The 27,583-nt window shown below is 44.8% G+C and overlaps 1 protein-coding gene and 1 pseudogene across 2 annotated transcripts in view; one reads left to right on the forward strand and one right to left on the reverse strand.

Moving 5' to 3' along the window:
- The window catches only part of CLNK (cytokine dependent hematopoietic cell linker), a 192,877-nt gene that overhangs the window by 64,302 nt on the left and 100,992 nt on the right, over positions 1–27,583 (reverse strand). Inside the window, exons 3-7 of the mRNA XM_089326849.1 lie at positions 23,138–23,209; positions 12,646–12,683; positions 4,339–4,376; positions 1,548–1,689; positions 263–369 (exon numbers count right to left, since the gene is read on the reverse strand). Coding sequence (XP_089182975.1) covers positions 263–369; positions 1,548–1,689; positions 4,339–4,376; positions 12,646–12,683; positions 23,138–23,209 — 397 coding nt within the window. The remainder of the gene's footprint in view (positions 1–262; positions 370–1,547; positions 1,690–4,338; positions 4,377–12,645; positions 12,684–23,137; positions 23,210–27,583) is intronic.
- Positions 1–27,583, forward strand: part of LOC149127679 (small ribosomal subunit protein eS12 pseudogene) — a 117,719-nt pseudogene that overhangs the window by 63,969 nt on the left and 26,167 nt on the right. The window lies entirely within an intron of this gene.

Genomic DNA, 27,583 nt, shown 5'->3' on the forward strand with positions numbered 1-27,583 from the left:
TTAGATGAGCTATATGTAAGTCATTAGCTTGACGCGTGGCTCACAGTAAATTTTCAGCAAGTGTTAATTCTACTTCCTTCTAGATGTTTATTCTGTAGAGAGGTAGACTTGTTAGTCATTTAAGTCGCTCCTCTGCACCTCACTGAACTTGCTTTGCTCACCACCCAAGGAGATGCCTTGGGGAAGAAGGGTTGGGGCTGCTCCCAGCTGGTTAGGATGTGCCCTACATGTGTTTGCTTCACAGGGTCCAGTGTTTACTCACTTCTTCCAGTCTTGTCCATGGGTTCCAGGCTTGCCCTTCTGTGGGGATGGAGGTCTTGACATTTGGCAGAATGGAAGGATCCATCACACCCTTAAAATAGCGTGTATCTTTGCAAAGAGAAAAATATGAAAATCACACCTTATGTAGACTTAGCACACTACGTTTACAAAATATTTGCACACTGACAAATCAAATGCTCACAAAAATATGAGGCCCAAAATCCTGCTTTCTCTTAACAGATGAGGAAACTGGCATGAAGAGCAGAAATTGTTCCTTTTGGTGCACACAGTAAATGCCAAGGTATTGAACATCTTTCACTTTGTCATCTGAGAAACTACTTTGTTTTGTGCCACATCACACCACACCCTCAAAAAAATCTTCCTAGATTCCACTCACCCACACCTGACCCTTGGTTCTCATTTCTATAGCATACACCTGATGTAGTCTATCAAATTTATCTGTTGATCTATTTCTGCCACTGGATCGTGACCTTCCTGAAGGTCATGTGTTATGCTTTGCCTTTGTGTCCCTTCATTAATCCCAGCACAGCACAGATATTTAGTAAATGCTTGTTGAACGCATGAAAAGATTATTGTCTTTGTTTGTGAGATGATTCTCTCCAAAAAATATTCTGTAGATTCATTTCAGCAGGCCTGGCCTTCAGAAATCATGACTGCTTCCTCTTTCCCCTTGCAGTGGTGTGCTGTGGTATGGTTCAGAGAGCTTGCTGAGCCAAATATGTACCTCAATTTGAAAGAGGCCACGGTGGATGTGAAATTAGGTCTTTCCTACTCTTACCAAAGGTGGCTTTGCTGCCATGCCCTAGGACAATCTGCAAAATGATCAACCACATTAAAAAGTCTGCCTTTCATTCTACTCCCTTCAGTGCAAGCTCCATGCTAATATTTCCCATGTTGCCCACATGCCTGCCTGGCCACTCTCTGCCACGGCCAAAAGCTGTTCTTACTCAAGAAGGACACTGGATCAGTGAGGGCTAGCAACCACAGGGGTCTGGCTCTGTGCTGAGAACTCCACAAGTATTGTTTATATAACCTGCAGGAAACTCTCTGTGATACGTCCTATTATGAACCCTGTTTTCAGATAAAAGGAGTTTTAGAGAAGGTCATGCAGCTGGTAAGCCATGGAGGTGGGATTTTAACCCAGGGTTGGATAAAATCTGCACACGTAATCACTATGGTTGGTCAGAATCTGCACCTGTAATTACTATGCATCATCACAGCATGGATATCTGTCTTCAGACTTTAGGAAGACCCCCAAGTGGTACCTGCATATTCAGATTCCTTTATGGGCCTGGCTGGTAAAAATTTCACCAGTGGCCATGTGTCTGCCATCTGACACTCGGGATCTTCATAGGCGTTATCTCTGTGGCCTTTTGCTCCATCCAGGGCTGCAGCAAAGCCTTTTTCCTAAGTGGTCAGGACATTTGAGTGAGTCAAAGGAATGCAGAATGCTGACGCATGGTGCAGGCTACAGTGCTAGCTAGGAAGACACCATCAAGTTCTTATTTTATTTTATTTTTTTTTAGCTTCAAGTTAAAGATTTAAGTGTCTGGGGCCAGTAGTAGAGCAGTGTTAAGCTCCAGCTGTGACACTGGCATTCCATATGGGTGCAGATTCTAGTCCTGGCAGTTCCACTTCTGGTCCAGCTCTCTGCTATGGCCTGGAAAAGCAGCAGAAGATGGCCCAAGTGCTTGGGCCCCTGCACCCATGTGAGAGACCTGGAAGAAGCTCCTGGCTCCTGGCTTTGGACTGGCCCAGCCCTGGCCACTGTGGCTATTTGGGGAGTGAACCATTGGATAAAAGATCTTTCTCTCTCAATGTCAGTCTCTCTCTCTCTCTCTCTCTCTCTCTCTCTCTCTCTCTCTCTCTCCCCTCTCTCTTTCTCCCTGCAACTATGCCTTTCAAATGAAATACATAAATATTTTAAAAAATAAACTTTTTTTTGACAGGAAGAGTTAGATAGTGAGAGAGAGAGAGAGAGAGAGAGAAAGGTCTTCCTTACGATGGTTCACCCCCCAAATGGCCACTACAGCTCGCGTGCTGCGACCATGGTGCCACGCCGATCCGAAGCCAGGAGCCAGGTGCTTCCTCCTAGTCTCCCATGCGGGTGCAGGGGCCCAAGCACTTGGGCCATCCTCCACTGCCTTCCCGGGCTACAGCAGAGAGCTGGACTGGAAGAGCAGCAACCCAGCGCCCCAACCGGGACTAGAACCGGGGGTGCCAGCGCCGCAGGCAGAGGATTAGCCTAGTGAGCTGCGGCGCCAGCCTGAAAAATAAACTTTAAAAAAATTTTTTTTATTTGACAGAGTTATAGACAGTGAGAGAGAGAGACAGGGAGAAAGGTTTTCCTTCCATTGGTTCACTCCACAAATGGCCACTACGGCTGGCGCTGCACCAATCCGAAACCAGGAGCCAGGTGCTTCCTGCTGGTCTCCCATGCGGGTGCAGGGGCCCAAGCACTTGGGACATCCTCCACTGCCCTCTTGGGCCACAACAGAGAACGGGACTGGAAGAGGAGCAACTGGGACTAGAACCCAGCGTCCATATGGGATGCTGGTGCTGCAGGTGGAGGATTATCCAAGTGAGCCACGGCGCCGGCCCAAAAAAATATCTAAGAGTCTGGAGCTGGGAGTCAAACACGAGTTTAATTCTTATGCTAGGTGGAATTATAAACTTGCTCCCTAAATATTCCTATTGCTGATTATTTAATCAAGCCTTAAACAGTGAAGGAACACTGCAGGTGTAATTAAGGTTACTAGTCACCTGACTTCAAAATTGACAGATTATTCTCAACTACATGGCTGGGTCCAAGCTTTAAATGTAGAAAGGGACTCTGTTTGCAGATGAGATGATATTGAATGCAGAAAATCCAAAAGAATCCATTAAAAATCATTATAATTTAGAAAGAATGATTCAGCAAGGTGTCAGGAGGCATGATCAAGACTATGCAAAATCCAGTTTATTTCTTTTTTTTCTTTTTTTTCAAATTATTTATTTATTTATTTTTTTACAGGCAGAGTGGACAGTGAGAGAGAGAGAGAGAAAGTCTTCCTTTTGCCGTTGGTTCACCCTCCAATGGCCGCCGCGGCTGGCGCACTGCGGCCGGCGCACCGCGCTGATCTGATAGCAGGAGCCAGGTACTTATCCTGGTCTCCCATGGGGTGCAGGGCCCAAGCACTTGGGCCATCCTCCACTGCACTCCCTGGCCACAGCAGAGAAGAGGTGCAACCGGGACAGAATCCGGCGCCTCGACCGGGACTAGAACCCAGTGTGCCGGCGCCACAAGGCAGGGGATTAGCCTAGTGAGCCGCGGCACCGGCCACATGCATAAGTTTTTCATAAAACATTTTAAATGAACTTTTTGATGATCTCATATATAACTTAGCAATAAAATTTCTTGTAATACTAGATATTTGAGTTAATGTTATGAATTTTTTTCTTTTTTCTCTTTTAATTTTGTTTAAGGAAAACAACTTCATGCATTTAAATATTTTCCTTTAATTGTTAAAATTCATTGTAAATATTGCAAATGGCTCCATAAAATGGATATGTCTTAACATATTCAAACATATTATTATAAAATGTCAGTGAATATCTTTTAATATGAATCTGAATTTTAGTCGATTTCATTAGTTTAAATTCCCAAGCATGAGCCAAAAAGAAGATGGATATTTTTATATTGTTTAATACTGTGAAATTACCTTCCAGAAAGTTTGCTTCCATTTAAAATTTTACTGTGGATTTCTGACAAAGTAAACTGAAGTAGATCATTGAACTGCATTTCTCCTAACACACTTGTCAGCATGGTGTGCTGGCTTTTTCATCTTATTCTACCTCCATGATGGCCATGTGAATTAATTTTTATCTCCATTTTATCGTTGGGAAATCGGAACACAATTTTGTACTCAAGAATTGAAATGCGGTTTTCCCTGCCAATGAAGTACTTTATTTGGGAAAGTATTTTTTTAATTTTAATTTACTGCATATTTTGAGAAAAGCCACTTACTTTGTAAGCAGCAAAGACTAGCAGAATAGGTAAGGGAAACAGTGACTTACGTCATCCCGGGGAGGCTTTTTAATAGTCTGGTACTGGCCTGCCAATAAAAAGGAACCAGATGTTATTTCCATCACAGAGGCAGCTCAAAACATTGACAAGACTGGGCTCTTGTTTTTCTCCAGAAATCCTGTGTCTGTTTCCATGAATTTTTCTTGACCGTAATCTTTCAAAACTGTTGTGAACAGTTCCATGTTTCCATTTCTACCTGTTGATCTTACAAAACAGGCGCCATGGCAAAGGAGGAAAGAAAATCAACTGAAACTCACACTAAATAGCCATTGTGGCTATGGAGGCAAGAAGGTTTGCTCTTGCTACAGCAGGTGAAAATTCTCACTGAGAGGTTGCTGGAAGGTCCCCCGATCTGCCCCCAGTTGCTCTAGATGTCCTGACTCCCCAGCATCTCATGGTGACATGTGCTCCCCCCACCCCATTAAGACCCAGTGTGATGTAGTTACAGTCATCTTTCTACACATCTCTCTCCTTGAAGAGGCAATCAGCCTGTTGAGAGCAGGACTCATATGTTCTCATTCTGCAATCCCTGGCTCCAGGCTCTAGTCCCACAAAGGAGCAACGGAGCAATGGAGCTTCTGGAAGGTGTTTGTTGATTAAATACTGTTCCATTGTGGTTTCTCAACTCTCAGATCCCTCATTTGGCCCCTAGATTGCTGGAGGCCAGGCAGCCCACTCAGGAACTTACATTTTGAATGGTACCTTCAGATGCTGCAGAATGACCACAGAACTGCTCATGTGGCCCGTGGATTGTTTTGTTCCTCATAGGCTTCCTTTTCCTAAGCTGTGTTGTCATTTTGTGCTCTCGGTCTGTATTGAGGACTATTAAATGCAGCGCATGTTCTTACCACCTTCTCTTTGTTGGTGCTTAGGTGAGAACTTTCTGGTCCTGAGGGAACAGAAGCTGGGTACTTTTGATTTAGTGGAAAACCTCATTTCTGTAAGACACTATATTTCCCGTCTTCCTTTGGCTGTTAAGAAATTTAAGACACTTTTCTGAACTGCGTCCAGGTATTGTGGGGCACCATGGTATGAGGGGTGTTTCTGATCATGTTGTGGCTTAATTATTTTCTGAACCTTTTGTCCTTTTATCCTGAATTCCCTCACCACAGCGAACTATGAAATAAGTAGCTGTGAGTTGTGTCAGCATGCCTGAGGCTTTTGTAGGGTGTAATGTATAAGTTAATGAAAGTTTGGTTCAGTGGAAACAGTTCTTTGGAATTTGCTGCAGACCAGTGGATAAGGGAAGTGTTACCCACTGGAGGAGCAGAATCCGGTGTGCATCTGCCCTGTCTCAGCCCACCCTGCTGGTGGAAGGGGCAGCTCCAACTACCCTGGCTCACCAGTGATACCTTCCTGATCCTGCACAATTACTTCTCCATTGAGATCCCTGGCAGAGAAACCCACACATTTTTCCAGCTGTTGAGAGCAGTAATGTGTACTCTCTTGTGAACTGAGTGAAGTTAATAAGGTCACCCATTTCAGCCCAGCTGGCCTGGGAGGAGCAAATGAGTACAGAATTATTGGGGATCCGTTCTGGCCCTTGTCATCCAGGAAAGCACCTCCAGTGTGTAATTCAGGGTTCAATATAGTTTCATTTCAGGAAATTGGCCTCATTGAGTGTGGCCATTACCAACATCTCTCTGAGACCTATGGGGTCTCCTTGCCCAAGGCCAGCATTCCAGCCTGAGACTCTCTTGAGCTCTCCACACAGACTCCATGCCCCTTCTGGGTGAGCCTGTGTCATTCTGCCTGGAGTCTTCACCTTCTCCCACCTTCCCATTGCTTCCCAGAGGCTCAGTAGCCTGCGAGATTCTACTTTCCTGCCTTCTGGGGAAGCTTCCCTCTGACCTCTCCTGGAGGCCACACTGGAGGCCACCTGAGTCTCACTGAGTTGCTGAAACACTTGCTTTCTGTCTCATTCTCTGTGGCACTTAAGTAAAACAGCAGCATCTGACTGCTTCTTTGCTTCTTTGTGTATGCATTGCCCTTCTTTAGGTAATGCTCTTTTTCATATCTTCATCTCCCAGTCTATCTGTACTAACAGTGAAGAATCTGAAGATGCAATTTTAAATGTGGTTCTGAAACTGCCTGTCCATATCACCTACTGACCCACAACCTACTGTCTAGACCCCTGTGTGGACACCAAGGCCCAGCACCATCCGCTTGGCATCTATCTCTGACCACTTCCTTTGCAGGTTTCTCTGGACAGAGATCCCCTCCTAGACAAAACTCTAGCTGAGATTTCCTGTCAGTGAATATCCCCCACTGACATGCACCCACCCCACCTTGCTTGCAAATCCCCATACCTTGTGTATTTGGAGTTGAGTTCATTTCTCTCTCTGCCAGCTCACATCCCTGGAGGTACCTGGCTCAGGTCTGTGTCTATGCCCTGACTTAGTGCCTTTCCATGGACAGAGTAGCTGAATGAGCCTCCAAGTGCAATTGCCATAAGATATTCACATTCAGAGGAAATCATGGCCTGAAAGAGTTCCCAGCAGGTCCCATTGACAAGAATATGCTTATCTGATGTGAGAAGTGAAGTAAAATTAGGGAGCCTGCTGAGACTGAGAACTTTCTATTTCTCTGGAAAACAAAGACAGCGGGTTTCTCATGCCCGACTGGTTCTCCAAGCAAACCCAGCTTCCATTTTCATTTTAGGCACAAGGGAAGACCCAGGGAAGTGCACGGTTGAGGGGTACAGTAAAGATTAGGGTTGGCTCCAACTCCACAGGCCACCAGCTGGACTTACTCATAAACATACGGTGGAAACTGAGGGGTCAGTGCCTCCGAGTGACCCATCACTGCCTCCTCTGGTAGACATGGCTGTGGGTCCCCACATCCACTTTCCCTCTCTTGTCAGGCAGAGGAACACCTTGAGGTTTAGCCGAGTACATGGTCACTGAAAGTCACTACTACAAACGTATTTCCTTGCAGCTAAGTCCACTGACCCAGACACATCTGAGTCTGAGTCAGTGGAATCCAGGTGGAACATCAACTTGCAATTTCCCAGAAACTTCCTGAAGTTGTTAAACACCTTTTGTTTCTTCTTCCTGTTCTTATCCTCCATCCTGCGGCCTGGAGCGTGGCTATGACTATTCTAGGCTGCAGGTTAGAGGCCAGTGCAAGAAGGGGAGCAGTGTGACAGTAGGAGCAGGGGTCTCTGAGGACTTGCAGGAGCAGAGCTGCCCAAGAGTCTTGATTGCTCACTTCTGGACTTAACTTACACAGGAAGGAACAAAAGAAATCAAACATGTACGATGTTTAAGTCCCCACAAGTGTTTAGTTTTTTTTTTTTTTTTGAAGTGCCTTGTAGTCCTTCGCATTTTCTCTCCTTCTGGAGGCCAGATTGGAGTTCAACCATTGCTGGTCAAAGGCCTGAAGAAGATGAGCATTCCATGGAAACCCATGAGAAGTAGTAACTTATAGTCCTGGCCCCATCACTTTCACATGATATGAACTCAGGCCAAAGCCCCATTAACTAATGTTAGAATGGAAATAGAATGGGAATACTGGTATCTACCCAACATAGCTGTGGAGTTTTGGCCAATGGCATCCACATCGAACATCAACTCTCAATTCCACAAACTGACTGCCTGGCGCAGCGCCCACTGACAAGATGCTGTCTTCTGTGCTTGTCTTTTCAAGCTCAGCTTCATGACCAAATTTTTCTCACACAACCCAGATCGTTAGCACTGCATTCAGAGCTATATTAGGAACCTGCTCATTATTTAGCGTTCATTTTTAAGCAAAATGTGTGCCTCTTTCAGTGTTCAACTCTGTTGACATCTACCTGCTGATCCTTCACACCGGTTGGAGCTGCTCCGTCTCTGAGGCTGAAGGATTCAGTGGTCACTGTCTGGGTGACCCTTCGTTTAAAGATGAAAGAAGAGAGGCCAGGAGTGTTTGTCACACTGCCCCCGCAAGTGAGTTGTTATGGGTTTCAGTTCCGCTCCACTGACTTCCTTCCACACTAACATCTCTTGGCCTCAGTCTGCCTTATCTGTACAGTGAGTGTAATGAATCAGCACTCTATAGCAGAACCAGACAAGTTATAAATCACCTGACCCAAACCAGGACATTTACTTTCTATCCTTTCCATCATGGCCAGGTACTGGAGCATGCTGGCGTTGTAAGAGAACCAGAATTTAACTTCTGGGCTCTAGATAGAGAGCCTTGGGCTCTTTCCTGGGCACTGGACTGCCTTGTTCAGCTTTTATCTTCTAGGACCTACAAGGTGTTTGTGGATAGACTTTCATCTCAGGTTGATGGGACCAGGATTGGAACCCTCTACCCTGGCAGGTTCCAAACTTTGGGACATCTTTGGTTTGGCATCAACCATGTCTGAATAGAAAGGAGAGCTGAGCTTTCTTACATTCCTTTGTGTGCTGTCTGAGGAAAGGAGTCTGATGTCCAGTCAGCTTATAATTGGGGAGAATGAAGGGAAGAGAGAGGAAGGGAAGGAGGGAGAAATAGAGACAGAAATACCTACATTATATTCTATGTTATATGTAGAATACTGGAGGGTATTTCAAAAATAAATTAAAAGGTACATTGATTTTGGTGCAAAGAATTGAAACCCAGGTATAATTTTTCATAATATACACATTGCATGAAGACCATGTGTGTGTGTATTCAATTATCTTTCTTTCTTTCTTTTTTTTTTATTTGACTGGCAGAGTTAGACAGTGAGAGAGAGAGAGAGAGAGAGAGAGAGAGGGAAAGGTCTTCCTTCCATTGGTTCACCCCCCAAATGGCTGCTACGGCCGGTGCTGTGCCGATCTGAAGCCAGGGTGCTTCTCCTGGTCTCCCACGCAGGTGCAGGCACCCAAGCACTTGGGCCATCCTCCACTGCCTTCCCGGGCCACATCAGAGAGCTGGACTAGAAGAAGAGCAGCCGGGACTAGAACCCAGCGCCCATCTCTATTCTATCTTTCTATGTCTGTCTATCCAGCTACCCACCCAGAGAGAAAGATTTGCTGGACATCAGTCCCCTGATAGGAAGATTATGAGCTGATGGCTTCAAGTCACAAATAGTCAAAACTCACTGAATTGCTGCACAGGAACGGTGTATTGGAGACTTGGAGAACAGGCTTACTGTTCTCACTGATTAGTCCTCACACATTCTCTTCCTCTCTCTCCTGCAAAGCACAGCATTGAAACTGCAGCCTGGCCAGTCCTTCCCTGGTCCCTAGCACCTTTCCATTTCCATGTCCTCTTCCACTTTTCTTTTTTAAAAACCCTGTGCCCAGAGCTGGTTGTCATTTTTGTCATATTACCAGCTTACCACAGATTGGTTGAGTGAATGAAGGGGTTGGAAGAGTGACTGGTGATAGGTGAGGCAGCTGCCTCTCATTCCATTTTTTGGGTGCTTCTCAGAAATTCACATGAAATGTTTGTAGTCTAGAATTGACAGTTCCCCATCCCCCTTCCCCTTAATTTAGCATCAGACAGTGATTCTTAAAAAAAAAAAAAATCCTAGAACTACCTGAATTGAATTTATCTTGTTAAAGTTAAGGATTTCTTGGGCTTACTACAGACCAACCAAAGTATAAACCCTGGTGTAGGCTTCAGAATATGAGGTTACTTTAAACAGTTCCTGGTGAATGGAATTTAAAGACAAGTTTATTATGGAGCCAAAAAAGTTGAAATCCATATATATGGAAGATCTTTAAAAAGTTCATGAAAATGCATATCATGAAAAATGATGTGTGAATTTCCGTATTTTTTGTGTATTTTTAGTTGTGATTCGTTACACACTGAATTTGAGGACAGTTGTCAGTCTTTGTGGTTACAGATCTTGGGGTTATTTGAAACTGTGGCTTTGTTTACAAGAACTGCATGAGCACCTTGTCCCAGCAAGTCAACTCTCTTTTTCCGATTTGTTTGTGGTCACCGATATTCCCAGCATCTTGGGGAGAACTCATCTGAGCCTGGCTTCTGCTGAATTAATACGATGTTGACATGTCTATAAATGGCCAGCAGGGGACAGTGGATACTCACATATTCTGTACTCGCCTCTCCTTTTATTCTTAAAATACTAATTTTTCTTTCCAAAGTGAGAAAAATCATCAACCTTCAACATGGCTTTACTTAGGAAACAACAACAAAAAAATCAAATATTCTTTGACAAAAGGAAATTTTTTCCTGTTTAATAGAATCAGTCAACATCTATCTTTGTCAGGGTTTCTATTGTTATGGTGATTTAAGACAGAAGGACCCACTTTCTAAATAGGGCTCCCTTCTCCAGTTTCACTATTTGGTGGCAGGAGAACTCCTGAGTGAGTTTATTTTATGGAAAAGCACAGCACTGCTGTTTCCATATATGCCTGTGAGAAGGTATTGACATTGACAGATTGTGCAAGTTTGAATACAGAATGTATCTTCAGGCCTGGAGTGTTTCTTTTTTTAAGAATTTATTTTTTAGTAGATTTTTTTTTAGTATAGAAAAATACGAGTATATGCTACTGTTGAAAAATTATAAGGCACAGCAATGCCTAACGAAAAAAATAAAAATCACTACAGTGCCACAATACCAAGACAGCCACTGTAAAACTTTGACTTTAGTGAAATCACTGACTCATTTGCATGGGCACACACACACACTATATACATATAAATGTATAGTTTCTGTATATAAGGAAACTTCAAGAAGTTTATGGAAAATGTGTATTCTCTATTAATTCCATTTTTCCATGAATGTTTTGAAGTCCCCCGGTATAGGATCCCAATATATTCACTGTTTTCTTGCTCACTTTTTTTAATCATAAAACACACCATCAACATATGCAGGCTGATGAAGGTGCTTCACATTATCATTTTCAGTGGCTACAGAGTATTTCCCCCCATGTATGCCCCATCATATTTTCAATTAATCCCATGGCAAAAAAACCGCAGACAACTTGACGTATCTAGGAATGTTATAAATACCCTGTGATGTGCATCCTTTTATGCAAATCCCCATGCGCATCCTTGATTATGGCAGGTCTGTTCTATTTTAACAGGCTTTGCCGTGGTTCATAAGTACGCACAGGCGGGGCGGTCGTGATTTGCTGCTAAGTATTTTTGGCAGGGTATAGATGCACGTGGGTATGGGCAGGCCCAGGCAGTTTAATCTCAGTTGGCTTCTTGGGGGGTTTTGATTTATTTTTTTCTCCTGCTTGTGTTTCTAGAATGTTGTTCAGGAAGTGGAACCCCCACCTATTAGATTTCTCTGTCTTCACTGCGGTGGGAAGCAAGATAGAAGGGGGAGGGGTGCACAGCTGGCTGCTGTGTTACCCACGTGTTTTCCTAAGGCATCAGCCACCACAGCAGATAAGCAACTTCATTCCAGGCATGGTTTCCTACAGCTCCCTCCAGGGGATAGGCTCATGGAAGGGGGTGGTATATCTGAGCTCAAAGACTTGAGAACAATTAGAATGCACCCCTCTTGAGACAGCACAGCCATAGTTAGATCTGTCTGGGAAGTTTCATAAAATCATTTCTGTGAGAGACTAGCTAGGTGCTCAGGCCCTGCATAAACTCACACCCCAGGATCTGCCCCAAATTGCTCAGTGCTGTGCACCTGCTGAGAGCTGGTTATGAGTGATCTGCCCCATTCTGCTCAGTGCTGTGCACCTGCTGAGAGCTGGTTGTGTGCTCCAACGTGTTCTATAATAAACTCAGATTCATTTGCTGACTGTGTCACTCTGTACCACTCGATCACTTACTTTGCATGCTTTTTCTGAACTATTCTCATTTTTTCTGTCACATTTCAGTCATTATGTCCAGAAATCAGCTTTCTAGGTATGTTCTCTGGAACTCTCTCTGCCTGCCAAAATGAAGAGTATAACTTTTATTCAAACTTTGCTGGGCTCCTATTAACTGCCTAGTACTACGAAATTGGCTCTGAGATACAAGACAAGCACAGAACGTAGTTGCTGAACCACTCACCTTAATATTTTGTGGGATCTCATTATATAGAGTTTAGTTGAACTAACATTAACTAGTAGCCACAACACTGGCACTTAGGACACTTATGTCCATTCCTCAGATAAAGGAACCCAGGCTCAGAGAGATCTGTGCTTCCTCCAAGGTTGCACAGCTAATACCCAGAAAGCCAAGATTCCCACTCTCCAGCTTCCAAAGCTTGTGCACGTCACAAACCAACGGTGCCGCAGCAGTAACTTGAGGTGCGGTTGGGAGCAGCTGATGCCGTTTTGAATAGGTCAGTATTTTCATTAGAGGAAAATCAGAAACGAATGTAGAGAACAGCCCAGAAGATCTGTGCAGGTATTCCCACAGCTTCAGTGACTCACCTGGGATACCACTGAGGTGAGGCAGGTGAGGCGATGACCTAGGACAAGAAAAGACAGCCAGAGTGAGTGTCAGCTGCTCAGAGGAGTGGGCACTCACCAGTAGCCTATGCCATTTCTCTGTTTGCATTGCTGTAGACTTCAGTTTATGGTATCTTTAGAAAGAAAATAGGGAAGGGCATGCAGAAACACATAGAAGTCAACATCACACATCCAATTTTGGTGATTTTCAGAAACATAGGCATATCATGCAGATGTACACAAACATTGAGACAAATATACATTAAATGTTGCCTAAGTGCATAAGATCCTAAATACATTTTATATCTTTAGATATTGACTGATTATGTGATGTTTTGGAGGTAGTATTGAGGTATTTTTGACAATTATAAATTCTGTTGCTTGTATTTTTAGTCTCTCAGAATATTTCCATGAAGGGACTTTATCAAGTGCAACAGAGTGGCCAAATAGAATAGACCTTGTAGGCCCCTTGTTGCCTAATTTTAGTCGCTTTTTGGTGCCAATTCATATTCATTTCTATCATTATCCATAGAATTTGCAGTGACTGTCTCACCGTGTCTCCCACCATGGAACTCATTCTTTAAGATCACTTGGCAATTGACTCCTTATTTTATCCATTTCTCTTTCTTGATGATTGCTGAGACTGAAAGATTATTATTTTTTCAGACAGTTTTGGGCCACTTGCATTTCTTCTATCTGTACACATCTTTGTCCATTTTCTAGCAAGGTGTTTGCATAGCCTCTGTGTTCACCCTTGGAAAGTGGGCTGTTGGAGGGACCTTTTCCTTAGATTTTGGGCAAGGATCCAAAGGAGGCTGCTTCCGTGAGCCAGCTTGTTTGTGCCTCTAATCACCGCCAGCCCTTACATGACAACTTTCCTCTGAGGTGCTCCTAGTGCGTCACAGGTGCAATTAATCGCGCATCGCAACACACACCAGGTGTAAATATTTATGAGGCTGATTTGGTGGCTGGGACTGGCTACACAATAGTGGAGCAGTGAGGTATTGGTAACCAGGGGACCAACAGCCTGCCTTGTTGCCTTCTCTTCCCTATTTTAATTCTCAAAATGACCAGGTTGAGAACCCCAAGTTTACAGAAGAGGAAACAGGTCATTTGGAGGGATCAACAACTTGCTCATTCCACAAAGCCACAAAGAGTGGTCCCCCAAGCCTTGCTGTGTTCCCTACCCAGGGCTTGGAGGACGTGGCCAGTCATGCACCAGAGGCAGGTGCAGCTGTGCCCTCAGAGCCTCTGGGGAAGCAGTTGGTATCCTTTCAAGTTGCCTGAGATTCTGCAGAAATTAACAGTAAGTCAGCCAGGAGGAGCAAGGCATTTATCTGGGGCCTGCTCACTCTCCTGACACTTTGCACAGACAGCCTCTTCCCTGACATCCTGGGCTCTGAGGAAGGCCTCAGTAGGCTCCACAGCTCCACAGTAGGCCATCTGGGGGGTGAACCAATGGAAGGAAGACCTTCCTCTCTTTCTCTCTCACTGTCTAACTCTGCCTGTCAAGTAAATAAATAAAATCTTTAAAAAAAAATATAAGTGAGGAAAACCATCCCATTTACAGGAGACAGCAAGTCCAACAGAGCCAACCTGTGAGACCTGACCTCTGGGGGTTTTCAATACAAGGCAAACTGCCCAGGACTTTAGAAGGAGCGATGAGGATTATTTTAGTATCTGACCTTCTTCTGGCCTCACCTGGACTTTAGAATCAAAGGCCATGGATACTAGAAAGTATGTTTAGGATAATATTGGCCAATTCCTGAGTTTTGTAAGTGGGAGAACCAGGGACTAGAGCTGCTCAGGCTTCTGGAGGCAAAAGTGAGGTCTTTTGTCATCTAAGAAGAGGGAAACAGAATGGAAACATGTTTTTGAGCACCTGTCTAGGCATTGAGCTAGGCTGTACTCTGAATGGTAGGCATTTTTTAAAAATACTGGTCAGTTCAATTCATTTACATTTATTTTTTAAATTTCTTTTTCAGGTTCAAAATTCTATTTATTTGTTCTGACATATTAGAAAGCTATATGTAGTTAATGTGTACAACTGATGAGTTTTGAGGCAAGTGTTTCTTTTATCCTTTTATTTATGTATTAATTTTTATTTTTATTTATTTATTTGGGAAGTAGAGATACTAAAAGAGACATAGATAGAGAAGAATTTCCCGTTCAAAAGGTTCACTCCACAGATTCCTGCACCAACCAGGCTTGGGTCAGGACCAAAGCTGGGAGTTGGAAACTCAATCCGATCTCCTACATGAATGGTCGGGACCCAAATATTTGAGCCCTCACTTGCTGCCTTCCCACATGCCTGTTAGCAGAAAGCTGGAGGGGGGCTGTAGTTGGGAATTGAAACTGGCTACTCCAATGTGGGACTAGGCTTACCTGCTTAGCTGCCAGGGTAAGTGCTTGTCTCTTTTATTTTTAATGGACATATAATAATTGTGCAAATTTATGGGGTACAAGATAAAACCATAGATCTGGTAGAGTTAGCAGTGGGGGCATGGGAGAGACTGACAATGGGCACAAGCTGCCATTATACAGGAGGAGTTAAGTTCTGCTGTTACAGGGCACTGTAGGGTAAACACATCCATAAAGATGCATTTCAAAAGAGCTAGAAGAGGGCATTTTGGACATTTTGTCATAAGGCAGCAATGCGTGTGTGTTGTGCATGTCTAGCTCCACTTTGCAGATGCAACCAAAGCTTAGGAGAGTCAACAGCTCCCCCAGAGCAGCTTTGCAAGGATCAGCAGAGCCAGCATTTGTCGGGCTCTAAGTCCCTGGTTGTTAGGAAGGTGGCAGCAGCAAGGTAGACTGCATTGTTCTGGGCATCGGGAGCTTCCTCCCCATTGCCAAGGCTGTCTGAAAGTGGCTGATGCGGTCTGCTCTGCCTCTCTGCGGGGCCCTGGAGTGATGGTGCTCATTCATAGGTCATATCCTGCGGGATTATGCACCCCAGGGCACTCCGTGCGTCAGCGCAAGCCAAGTGAATTAGCAGAGGAAGCACCAACCAAACAGGGAACGATGTTGTTATTCCAGCTGAGCCCCGGCTAGGAGCCTGGGAGCCTGGGAAACGAAGCGGGGAGGGAGAGGAGAGGGCTGGAGGCAGCCTCCAGAGTGTCCCAGATGCCACAGTTTTGTCTGGCTGGAGTGCGGACATTGCCTTGACACCAGGCGCTGACAAGCGATCTGAAGAGACTCCTGTTCACACTCTTTGCAGCCTGACAGCTCGGGGTGATGAATGCACGAGGCTGCTTGCAAACCTCATGGAGATTTGATGGGCTCTCCGTGTGCCCAGCAAGGCTGGGAGCTTGTACGTTGCCTCTTACCAGGGGATGACAAGGATGCCCTGGCTGCCTTTTGTCAGCAGCATCAAGGACACAACCACGAGGGGTGGGCCACGGTGGTTTGGCAGCCACTTTCTGCTCCCCTCCTCCGCTTGTCCCTTCCATATCTGGGCCTGAACACAGCAGATTTTCCTAATTGTCTGTTTCCAGTGTGTATGAAAGGTGTCACCATTCAGAAGATAAGAGATGAACAAGGCGGACCTTCCAAGGTGTGTGGGCTTCAATAAGGCTCATTACAGATTTTAAATTCTGAGTTATTTTAACTTTTAACACTCTTAAATCATTTAATAATTGAATAATTCTTAAATTTTGAAGGAAATGGAAGTAAACTCATGTCCTGTCCCCAACTCCCCTGTCCTGCTGCCTGGCAGGGCTGGATCTGGTGAGGCAGTGAGTTGTGCTCACATCATCCTTATCCATAGGGACCGTGTTTGGTTGTGTGTTGTTCCGGTCCCATAGAGACAGGACTGGTCCTGTCTCCAGGGTCAAGCTCCTTGCCTGGAGACTAATAACTCACTGCCCCCTCGAGTGTAGTGTGGAGGTCCCCTCGGGGTCTCCCCAAGCACTGACTGGCCAGAAGTCGGTGGCACACCCTTGGGAAATGATCTTCTCCCTTCCTGAAACCCCCGGCATTCACCGACTCAGCTCCACTTCTCATTTTAGGTTCTGCCCTGAAGTTAAATGTTTACTCCTGAATAAAATTCTCTAGCTTTTGAAAGACAACTGATTCTTCTTATAGTTACTAAACTCACTTTTAATACGATCTGGACAGAAATGAAGCAGGGATCTAAAGGGACTTAGTTCATGCCTTCTTCCCTCTATCTGAATGCCTGCCCTGCATTGGGAACTGAGCTCTTTGCAGCAATGATTTTGCAGTTCATGGTAGATTGCATCATTATATCAATTTGGAGGCTATTATAGATCACTAGAACCAAATTATAATTACTAGCACTTTTCAGATGGATTGAGTGTGAAGAATCCCCTGGGAAGTCTTTGGTATGGGTGTCCCACCAGCCTGTCTGGTGGCCAGGTGTACCTTCCTTCCTCTCCACCCCTTAGAGGTAGAGGGTTGGCATCAGGGAGCTATGAGGCTAAGGTCTGGACTTGCATAGTGTGCTCAGGAGGAGGGAACCTGAGAGAGAAAGTAGCAGGCCGTGTGGAGTCTTGCAAGGCAGGTGGGCACAAGATGCTTAGAGCTGTGTGTCAGAAAGGTGATGCAGGAGCATGTGGGGCTAATTGGAGAGGGAAGAACTGGGGTTTATATTGGCCCAGGGAGTGATGGCCACATAGGGAGTATATTCCTTTCTTCCCTCGTGGTTACCAAAGCCCTCTGCTCACCACCTGGGCATGCCTCTGCCACTGTCCAATATAACTCACTTCACTGGGACAGAAGGCAACTTGACCTCTTGGACTGGACTCCCAGCTCCTTAAAGGGAAACTTGATGCCAATACAGTGCCTGGAGTGTGGTCCATACACACAAATGTGTTGTTGCATGAGCAGAATGGGTGGATCGTGAGTGAATGAGCACTACCTACACATGCACAGGAAAGCTAGAGAAGGGGTATGGTTCCAAGACACATTGTCAATGAATACTGGGTCTGTACAGCAAGTGTGTACAGTGTGTACAAGTGTGTCCTAGTCCAGCAAGGCCAATAATGCCCAGCACATAGCAGTGACCTGCTCCACATGCCTATACAGTACCACCTAAGTGCCCACTGGACTAGGTCCCTTGTTCCATTATGGACTGGAGATCAGAGAGCATCTCCTAGCCCCACTTGACTTTGAACAGGTGAAATTCACCCCCTGGTAGCAATCAAGTCAAGGCTCATATTTGATCAGTGAATAAATAGGTTCATTATGTCAAAGACGTCCATGGTTAGCTTCCAGAATCTTCCTATTATCTATTTTATTTTTATAAAAAATATCTGGGACATGCAACTCCTTGACAGGACACTGGGGAAAAACCCGGATGTGTTTGCTACCTCTCAGAACTGTTGTAAGCTTATCCTCCTGAGACGCTTGGCTCCCGCCTCCTCTGGAGCCTGCCCTGCCTGGCCCATCTGGACCCCTCCCCACTCTGCACTCCCGTGACACTTCTAGCTCTAATAACAGACTTGGGAAAGCTGGAAGGTGGCATCTAATTATTAATTTAATATTTAGATTTATTACTTTTCCTTTTGTTAACTAGACTTACCTTTTCAATCCCAGAAAGTTGTCTTTGTAATCTACAGTCTTTCACATAAGCTATTGATGTCTCCGGACAATATTTAAAAAATGAAAACAAAAAAATATTGACATTGTGATGAGATCTACAGCAGACAAGTAAGAGTGGCAGGCTGAGCTGCCATGCCTGGGCTAGCTAGGAAGGGCCTCTGCCGAGAACAACACCAAAGCCCCAAATCCCCTCACCTCTGTCTGGCCTTCCCCACTTGGTCTCTGTCTTCTCTCTGTCATCTTCCCTCTATCCATCTCCCACCTGCTCACTTTGTTACCTGCTAAGTACCTAGCACATGGCAGGCACTGTGTGAGGCTCTGGATATAGCAGCAGCAACCTAGTGTATTAATAACACCATAAAATCCTAGTGGGTCTTAGCTTTTTTCCCCCTTTGTCCTCCGCACCTTTCTGCAAAATTCATTGAGCAGTGAGTAGGTGTGTGTCCCCTGTGGACGACCCTGGGAATTGCTGTCTGGACTCCATACTGTATTCATCCATCCTCTGTGAAAGAACCTTGGACTTGGTATATATCTCTTCACTGTTGAGATCTTTAACACTCCACCTTCCACACAGTGAGGTGGGCAGAGCGAGCAAATGTGAGTCTCTGTGTTGTCTCAATGTTACAGAGTCACATGAAAGTTGGCAACAGATGGGGCACAAACAGAGAAGTCAGAAGAGCAGATGGGCAGCAGTGGCCACAGTTCCTGGGCTTGCCTGGCTCCTGAGGCCCAGTAGGGGGCCTCCTAGTGTATGTAATAGAAGAGGGCTCCAGTCTCTCCTAGGTGAGGACTTGGCTCTCCTGGGCCTTGAGAAATTACAGCCACCTGCAGTTTGTCTCCATGGAATGAACTATTGCTGCAGGTGCTAGCGGCAGAGGAAAAAAAAAAAAAATCCATAGTCAATGAGGTCATGCACTGGAAGGATCTGAGCGTGGAAAGTGTGAAGGACACTGCTAGGGCCAGTGCTGTCAGTGACCGGGTAGAGACAGGGGACCTGCCCGTGGCAAAGGAAGACACCGAATGGAACCTTGACTCTGCCACTCCCTCAATAGTGGGCTTGGCCAGCCCTTCCTTCCTGGATCCTGTGTCCCTGGTGTTCCTAGAGAGCTTGTGTGTGTCCTGTCTTGACACATAGCTCATTGCTTTATGATCTGCTAGATGTATCTTTTTGTTTCCGCATCCACTGTCCCACCCCCTCCATATACTGAGTATCCTGATGGTGGGGCTGTGTCTTGTCCATTTGTGGTTTTCTCTGGCTCCACATAGTGACCTTGGGGAGGTTAACCATTTAAGGGGCTGGCCATCTCCCCAGGGAGAGCAACTCTTGCACTCAGCATTCCCTGCCTGCCATGCCCTCCTCTCTCTCTCACACACACCTTGTTTCTTCTGTCATCTTACTACTTAGTGGGCAAGGGCAGAGCAGGACTGGAGTGCTAGGCCTCTTACTCCAACTCTGAAGCTTGCACTCTTGGTAATAAGGCTTCTAGCTATGATTCTCAAGTATCAGCAAGCATCAGGATCACTGGGAAGGAGTTGCTGATGATGCTGGTCCTAGGCCCAGCCCTAAGAACTGGCACTATGAGACTTTGCTCTCATCATACATGTGTATGTGTCTTTCAGGGGTGTAAGGCACCTGCCCTCTCTCATGAGAGAAATCTTGACACAAGCAGGTTAGTAACTCATAAAAATAGAAATTGCTTGGGGCTGGCATTGTGGTGTAGTGGGTAAAGCCATCGGCTGTGACTCTGAAATCCCATATGGGCACCAGTTTGTGTCCTGACAGCTCTACTTCCAATCCCTTTACCCTCTAATTCCCTGGAAAAAAGCAACAGAAGATGGCCCAAGTGCTTGGGCCCCTACCACCTACATGAGAGACCCAAATGAAAGTCCTGGCTCCTGGCTTTGCCCTGGCCCAGCCCCAACTGTTGCAGCCATCTGGGGAGTAAACCAGTGGATGGAAGATCTCTCTCTCTTTCTCTGTAACTCTGATATTCAAATACATGAATTAATGTTTTAAAAAGAGAGAATGTGCCACTCACATACACAAATGCATATACACACAAGCACACATATATGCACAAGCACACACATGCACATGCATGCATGTGTACACACATGCACATATGTACATAGTTATACATGCATACACTGCCATGGTTTGAGAGTGGTTTGTCCCCTCCAAAACGTAGGCTGAAATTTAATCCCCTTTATGAGAAACCAGGAATTGGGACCTTTTGGAGGTTATAAAGCCTCTACCCTCACAAATAGATTGATCTGAAGCATTCATGCTTGGGTGCATCAGTGGCTTAGCTTGAGAGTAGGCCTGCTAGAGAAGCCTTTGGGGCTAGGTTTCTCTCCTGCCCACTATTTTTTGCCATGTGATACTCTGCACCATGACACAGGGATCTGTCAGCAAGAAGGCCATGACTAGATTGAGTCTTTGACCTTGAACTGGAATGTGGTATTGTGTTACTCACAATAGAAAATGGGTTAAGGCATGCTGATAAATAGAAAGCCTGGATCATTTAGGAGACAGAAATGGCACTGGTTTGAAATTAGGCTGAATTCAAATCCTACATTGCCACTTACCAGCTCTGTGCCAGGGACCCAAGCATGGAAACTCCCTCAGACTGTTTTCCATGACCTGTGCATGGAGTAATAATAACCTATTTCTGGCATTACGGTGAAGACTGAATGCCAAAGCTCCCTTCATTGTGCTGGGTGCGTACCAGGAGCTCCCTTATGGATTTGACATTGGACTCAACTGGAGAACATCAGGTGGCCTGTTCCTATACACACGAGGAAACAGTGCAAAATAGAAGATTAGGGATTTATTTAGTAGGACAACTCCCATGGGAGATTCTCAGACACATTCTTCCCAATATTGCATATGGATCATGGATAATGAATACTGGTTGTGACCTGTTTTGTTCATGGAGGACCTCCTGGCCATATGTCTGGGTGGGGCCCCAGCCTTTTATTTGTATGCTACAAGCAGGTTGATGGATAGTTGAGCTTGAAGGTGGCTGGGCAAACCTTTTATGTTTCTCAGGAGGGTTGGCTCCCCCTGCCTCCCAGCATGCAACAGTGTGAGTGCAGTGGCGTGGAGTGGCCAGGGTTGTGTTCAGTACTAGCAGTGATCATTATGTCTGCATTTATCTACCATGAGTAGCTATTTAGCCTTGGGAGACTTTGTTCACCTCCCTGGCCTGTAAACCTAGCACATAGTGAGTGCTCAGACTATTAACCTTTGCTATTTATTGAGGAAATGTGATGCCCACGGAGATCCTCCCTTTATTCTGAAACTATAGTTCCAAGCAATTCTGGGATGGACATGAGATTTCACATGCAGTTTCTAAAAGTCACCAGATGCTGGAATGGAAAGAGACCTTCTGAATTCAAACCCAGACCCAGAGGACCAGCTTTGCATCACAGCCTGCCTGTCAGTGACTTCCCCTCACCCTTGCCATCGAATGCTGGCCGTTGTAATTTCTATGGGGAATGAATACATGTGTTTTAATGGTTTTTAAAACAAGATAGACTCAATATGTATTTTTCAGACATTTGCTTTGATTTACATATCTCAGATACTAATTTATATTCGTATAATACTTCCATTATAAAATATGCAGTGGTACAGAGATTTGTATGTATATGGAATTTTTTTTTGAAGCTTGGGTTTATAAATGGTTTGGAACAGGCTGCCGAAACATCGTCTGTTGCTCTTTTTAATATATCCTGAGCGTGCTATGACACATCCTGAAATAATTTGCTTGAGAAAAAAGCAGTGCTCTCCCCTCTCCCCCCCCCATGTAACTGTAAATATTACTTTGATGTATGTAATTGCTGCAGTCCTCTACATTTGAGGGAAAGCTTCTAGCCCTTCCATCTCCCATCTTTGCTATTGTCAAGAAATAAGAAAAACAGACTTAAAATGCGTTATTCAAATGCACTTAATGTAAACATTAAAGAAGTCTGAAAGCAGTCACAAATTTTCCTTTGCTTAAAGTGGTTTTGAAAAATACCTCATGAATTCAGTTGCATGAGCATTACAGAGAGTAATTTTTTTGAGCACATCTTGAATTCAAGACTGCGTATCGTAGCTGGCACGTAGTAGGGACTGAAGGATGTTTGGTAGGCTGGCTTGAGTTGAACTAAATTGGGATATGAGGATTGTGTGATTATGGAGACCCTCAGACCACAGCCTCCCCAGGAAGAGTGCCTCCCCCACCCAGGAGGCATGTCCAGCGGCCCCTGCTGGGAGCAGCAGCACCCCACAAGGACAGGTTGTTGCTTAGTGTAGTCCACTGAGCAGAGCAGAGATGGACTTGACTTCCAGTTTGCTCCCTTGTTCACTGAAGTGGCACTTGCATCTGAGCTTTTCCACTGGTCTGTGAGCCTCCGAGGGCAAAGCTCTGTCGTCTGTCCCTGCATGTTCAGTAGCCCTTTCGAGTCTTGATGCTGTAAGTGCTTTTCTCAATTGAAGCATAAAGGAAGGGAATGATAGAAGCCCCCGGCTCTCTCTCGGCTGCTTGTGAGCCATTGAGTGGACTTGTGGCCTGATCCATCATGCAACCTTCAAATTGTTCACTGGCAGGGCACTGAACCCTCCCTCTGTGTGGCTCTCTGTCAGGTTAGAGACTTGGCTGGAAGGTCTTAAAGGAGGGGGGGGGGGCTCACCAGCAGGGCTGTGGAGGAGGGGCCTCTCAGCCTAGGGCTGTATCCCTGCACCTGCTGGGGGTTCAACCTGCATCAAGCCCCTGCTCCTGCACCTCTGTCTCTGTATAGCATCTGAGGTCACTACCAGTGGCGCGACTCCAGCGCACGATAGCTTCTGTGTGCATGTGGCCATCAGTTTGCCATACAACCAACATTTCCCCTCTTGTGTTAATAAACAAGTAAATCTGCAGACCTGTTTATCGGCAGAGCGAAGTTCTGGAATTTCAGATCAGCGGATCCTTCTTTTGTTGTCCTTCTGTTGCCCCTGGGATGAAAGAAAATAGATTATATCTGGGAAATAGCAAGAAGCTAGGGAAAAAATTAATTAAGTGCATTCATTCATAGAAAGAAGCACCCAGTCAGATTTAAGTAATTAATGCCTCACACGTAAGTCTGAATCTCTCTTTGCATTTCCATTGGGGTTTAAAAAAAATCTGCATTTAAAGTAATTCAATTACTTACTTTTTTTTTTTTTTTGACGGGCAGAGTTAGACTGTGAGAGAGAGAGAAAGACAGAGAGAAAGGTCTTCCTTTTTCCGTTGGTTCACCCCAAAGTGGCCACTATGGCTGGCACCTTGTGGCCAGCCCACTGCGCTGATCCGAAGCCAGGAGCCAGGTGCTTCCTCCTGGTCTCCCATGAGAGTGCAGGGCCCAAGGACCTGGGCCATCCTCCACTGCCTTCTCGGGCCACAGCAGAAAGCTGGACTGGAAGAGGAGCAACCAGGACAGAACCGGCGCCCCAACCGGGACTAGAACCTGGGGTGCCGGTGCCGCAGGTGGAGGATTAGCCTAGTGAGCTGGGGTACCAGCCCAATTACTTAATTTTTTTTAAAGGGAAGAGCTATATTTTACAGGGATGATGTCATGGGGCAGAGAAGGACATGGGGTACCTCTCCCACACGGGCATTGACCTTGGTCCCTTACTTAAGCTCCACCAGCTTCCACTCCTCTACATTAAACTTTAGCCACATTGTTGAGGGGGGGGGGGAGCTCTTAAGATATTTAGAAGACAGTGATTGTGAACTGTGCAATGTTCCGGATGCTTTCCGATGTGTGCTGAATTTGTCAAAAATATAGCAAGCAGCATCCAATGAAGGAGTCAAGAGTATTTAGTGACAGCAACTACAATTCCAGTAATATTTATTGAACTTCCACACAATTCAGTCACTCTGCTAAGGTATTTTCTATGAAGAGATTAAAGTAATTTAAATTGAGTTAATTTGTTAAAATTTATCTTCTTCATTCATTATCAAGAAACATCACTGTTATGCATCCTTATTTCATTTAATTAGCCAGGTTTCAGGTACTTGTTTTGTGGGCATTTCATGAGCTCCCACACATTTCCTGGTGCTGTTTTCCTCTGCGGATCCTCCATGACAGCTGCCTCCTTGTCTTTTGCGTTCTCTCCACTTGGGCCAGCGGTGCCTCCCCCTTGTCCTGGAACTGTGTCTACTGCCTTCCCCTTTCTACCAGCTCTGGAAGGTCTGTGCCCTCTTTCTCAGATGCCCATCGTCTTTCTTCATCTCACTGTCCATAACTCATGCTTCTGAACAAAGCTCAAGTGTTGCTTCCATAGAGAACCTGCTTTTGAGCTCCTAGAGTGGCTGGTTCCTTGTCTGAATTTCAACTTTACTCCTCTCTCTTAAACATTTTTTTTCAAAGGCAGAGAGACCAAGATAGACACAGGGAGATCTTCCTTTCTCTGATTTACTCCTCAAATGCCTGCAGCAGCTGGGGCTGGGCCAGGCCAAAGCCAGAAGCCAGGAATTCACTGGGTCTCCTATTTGGGTGGTAGTGCATTAGCAGGAAGTTAGAATCAGATGTGGAAGCAGGACACAAACTCAGGTACTGCAATATGAGACGGTGGTCATCTCAAGTGGCATTTTACCCACGGTGCCAAATACCCACCCCTTATTTCTTTTTAAACTTGCAGTTGATATTCCTGTCTGACATGACAAGTAAACAACCATCTCTGTGAGGGCAGGGCTTGGTTTGTAGGTTTGTGCCCCAGGGCCTGGGTCTGTTCCTGGCCCACGTGGCCTCTGTGGACACACATGATTGCACATGCAACAGAGGGCTTCCAAGCAAGGCTTCGTGATGACTTGACTGGGATTTCATGTGTGCCCTGTAGAACACAGTGTGGTAAATAAAGAATCCACAAGTCATCTGCATGTATTTTGTCATTGTACAAATTGACCATGTAGAAAGATGGTGTTCTTTTATGACTTCATTACCTGTTTTCATCTTTTCCATTATTTATTTCAAAATGACTTGATGATCATGTTATTTCCCATGTTTCACAATTTCATTGTTCTGTCAGGGTAAAGTTTGACTCATAAATTTGTATCTGTACCCTGACTTCTAAGTTCTGGACTCAAACATACACCTTCTCTCTCAGCCTTTCTAACTGGTTGTCCTCCCGCAAGAGTGCGGCCATCTGCCTGGGGAGAGGCTCCATGGCTCATGTGGTTTCCAAACCCTCTGCTGGGTACTCCCCTTAGGCATTCCTATTTTTTCACCTCCTGCGTTGCCATCTTTCAAATTTGTTCCCAGATCCTAACAATCAGGTCCCAGAAACGTCTCTCCACCCGACTCTCCTTTACCCTGTAGCCTATTCTCAGTCTTCCCCTTTCTGAATCTCTGGCCAGGCTGCTGGCTTCCACCACTGACTGCTATCCCAGCCTCCTGGGCTCCAATCCATCAACCCAACTGCAGTAGAACAACATGTCTAATTGACAGAAAATTCTTAAGTCACATTCCCACCAGAAAGATAGTGCAGTGTGTTCTCACTCAACCGTGGATGCTGAAAAGTTGGTTTCATGGAATCAGAGGGTAAGAATAGTGGTCACTGCAGGCCAGAAGTGGGTGTGTATGTTTGCGTGGGTGTGTGGTTAGATAATGGGGACTAAATTAGAGTTAGATAGGAGGAATAAGCCTAGTGCTCTGTAGCTCGGTGAGGTGACTAAAATTTATAACAATTCATTATATATTTTATAAGAAACTAGGACATGGGAATTTAAAGGTTCTTTTTTTTTGAAAATTTTTTTTAACTTTTATTTAATGAATATAAATTTCCAAAGTACGATTTATGGATTACAATGGCTTCCCCCCCCATACCGTCCCTCCCACCCACAACCCTCCCCTTTCCCACTCCCTCTCCCCTTCCATTCACATCAAGATTCATTTTCGATTATCTTAATATACAGAAGATCAGCTTAGTATACATTAAGTAAGGATTTCAACAGTTTGCTCCCACACAGAAACATAAAGTGAAAAATAATAGATGATTTTTTTAAATGATGATGAAATCAGATCAGACCTATTGTCATGTTTAATCCCAGTGAGAGTCAAGTTGGGAGTTGATAATTTCTTTTTTTTTTTTTACAGAGGATCAATTTAGTATGCATTAAGTAAAGATTTCAACAGTTTGCACCCCCATAGAAACACAAAGTGAAATATATTGTTTGAGTACTCATTATAGCATTAAATCTCAATGCACAGCACATTAAGGACAGAGATCCTACATGAGGAGTAAGTGCACAGTGACTCCTGTTGTTGACTTTACCAATTGACACTCCTGTCTATGGCATCAGTAATCTCCCTATGCTCCAGTCATGAGTTTCCAAGGCTATGGAAGCCCTCTGAGTTCTCCGATTCTTATCTTGTTTAGACAAGGTCATAGTCAAAGTGGAGGTTCTCTCCTCCCTTCAGAGAAAGGTACCTCCTTCTTTGAAGACCTGTTCTTTCCACTGGGATCTCACTCACAGAGATCTTTTGCCAGAGTGTCTTGGCTTTCCATGCCTGAAATACTCTCATGGGCTTTTCAGCCAGATCCGAATGCCTTTAGGGCTGATTCTGAGGCCAGAGTGCTATTTAGGACATCTGCCATTCTATGAGTCTGCTGAGTATCTCACTTCCCATGTTGGATCACTCTCCCCTTTATTTATTCTATCGGTTAGTGTTAGCAGGTACTAGACTTGTTTATGTGCTCCCTTTGACTCTTAGTCCTTTCATTATGATCAATTGTGAACTGAAATTGATCACTTGGAATAGTGAGATGGCATTGGTACATGCCACCTTGATGGGATTGAATTGGAATCCCCTGGTATGTTTCTAACTACCATTTGGGGCAAGTCAGCTTGAGCATGTCCCAAATTATACATCTCTTCCCTCTCTTATTCCCACTCTTATGTTTAACAGGGATCACATTTCAGTTAATTTTCAACACTTAAGAATAACTGTGTACCATATGTTCTCCCTGATCGGTGACAACTGACTGAACACCAAAAAGGAAACCTGTTGAAGTGAAATGGACACTATGGGAAACGGTGACTTGATCAGCATAGCCCTGACTGTTAATGAACAACTTAATACATTATCCGTCTTAGTAGTTTTTTTTTGTCTGTTCTACTTAATATGACTGGGAATTTAAAGGTTCTTAACACAAAATAATGTGAATACTTAAAAAGACATGAATGTTAATTATCCTGATTCCATCATTACACATTGTATAAAAGTATTGAATTATCACCATGTTCCACATAAATATTTATAATTATCATGTATAAATTAAAATAAAAATATTAGTAAAAGAGAAAATCTTCACTAATTCTGCAAACTCAGCTACAATAGCCGAGAT

The sequence above is a fragment of the Oryctolagus cuniculus genome, chromosome 2, assembly GCF_051225735.1.
Source record: "Oryctolagus cuniculus isolate XC-2025 breed Fujian yellow rabbit chromosome 2, ASM5122573v1, whole genome shotgun sequence".
Taxonomy (NCBI): Eukaryota; Metazoa; Chordata; class Mammalia; order Lagomorpha; family Leporidae; genus Oryctolagus; species Oryctolagus cuniculus.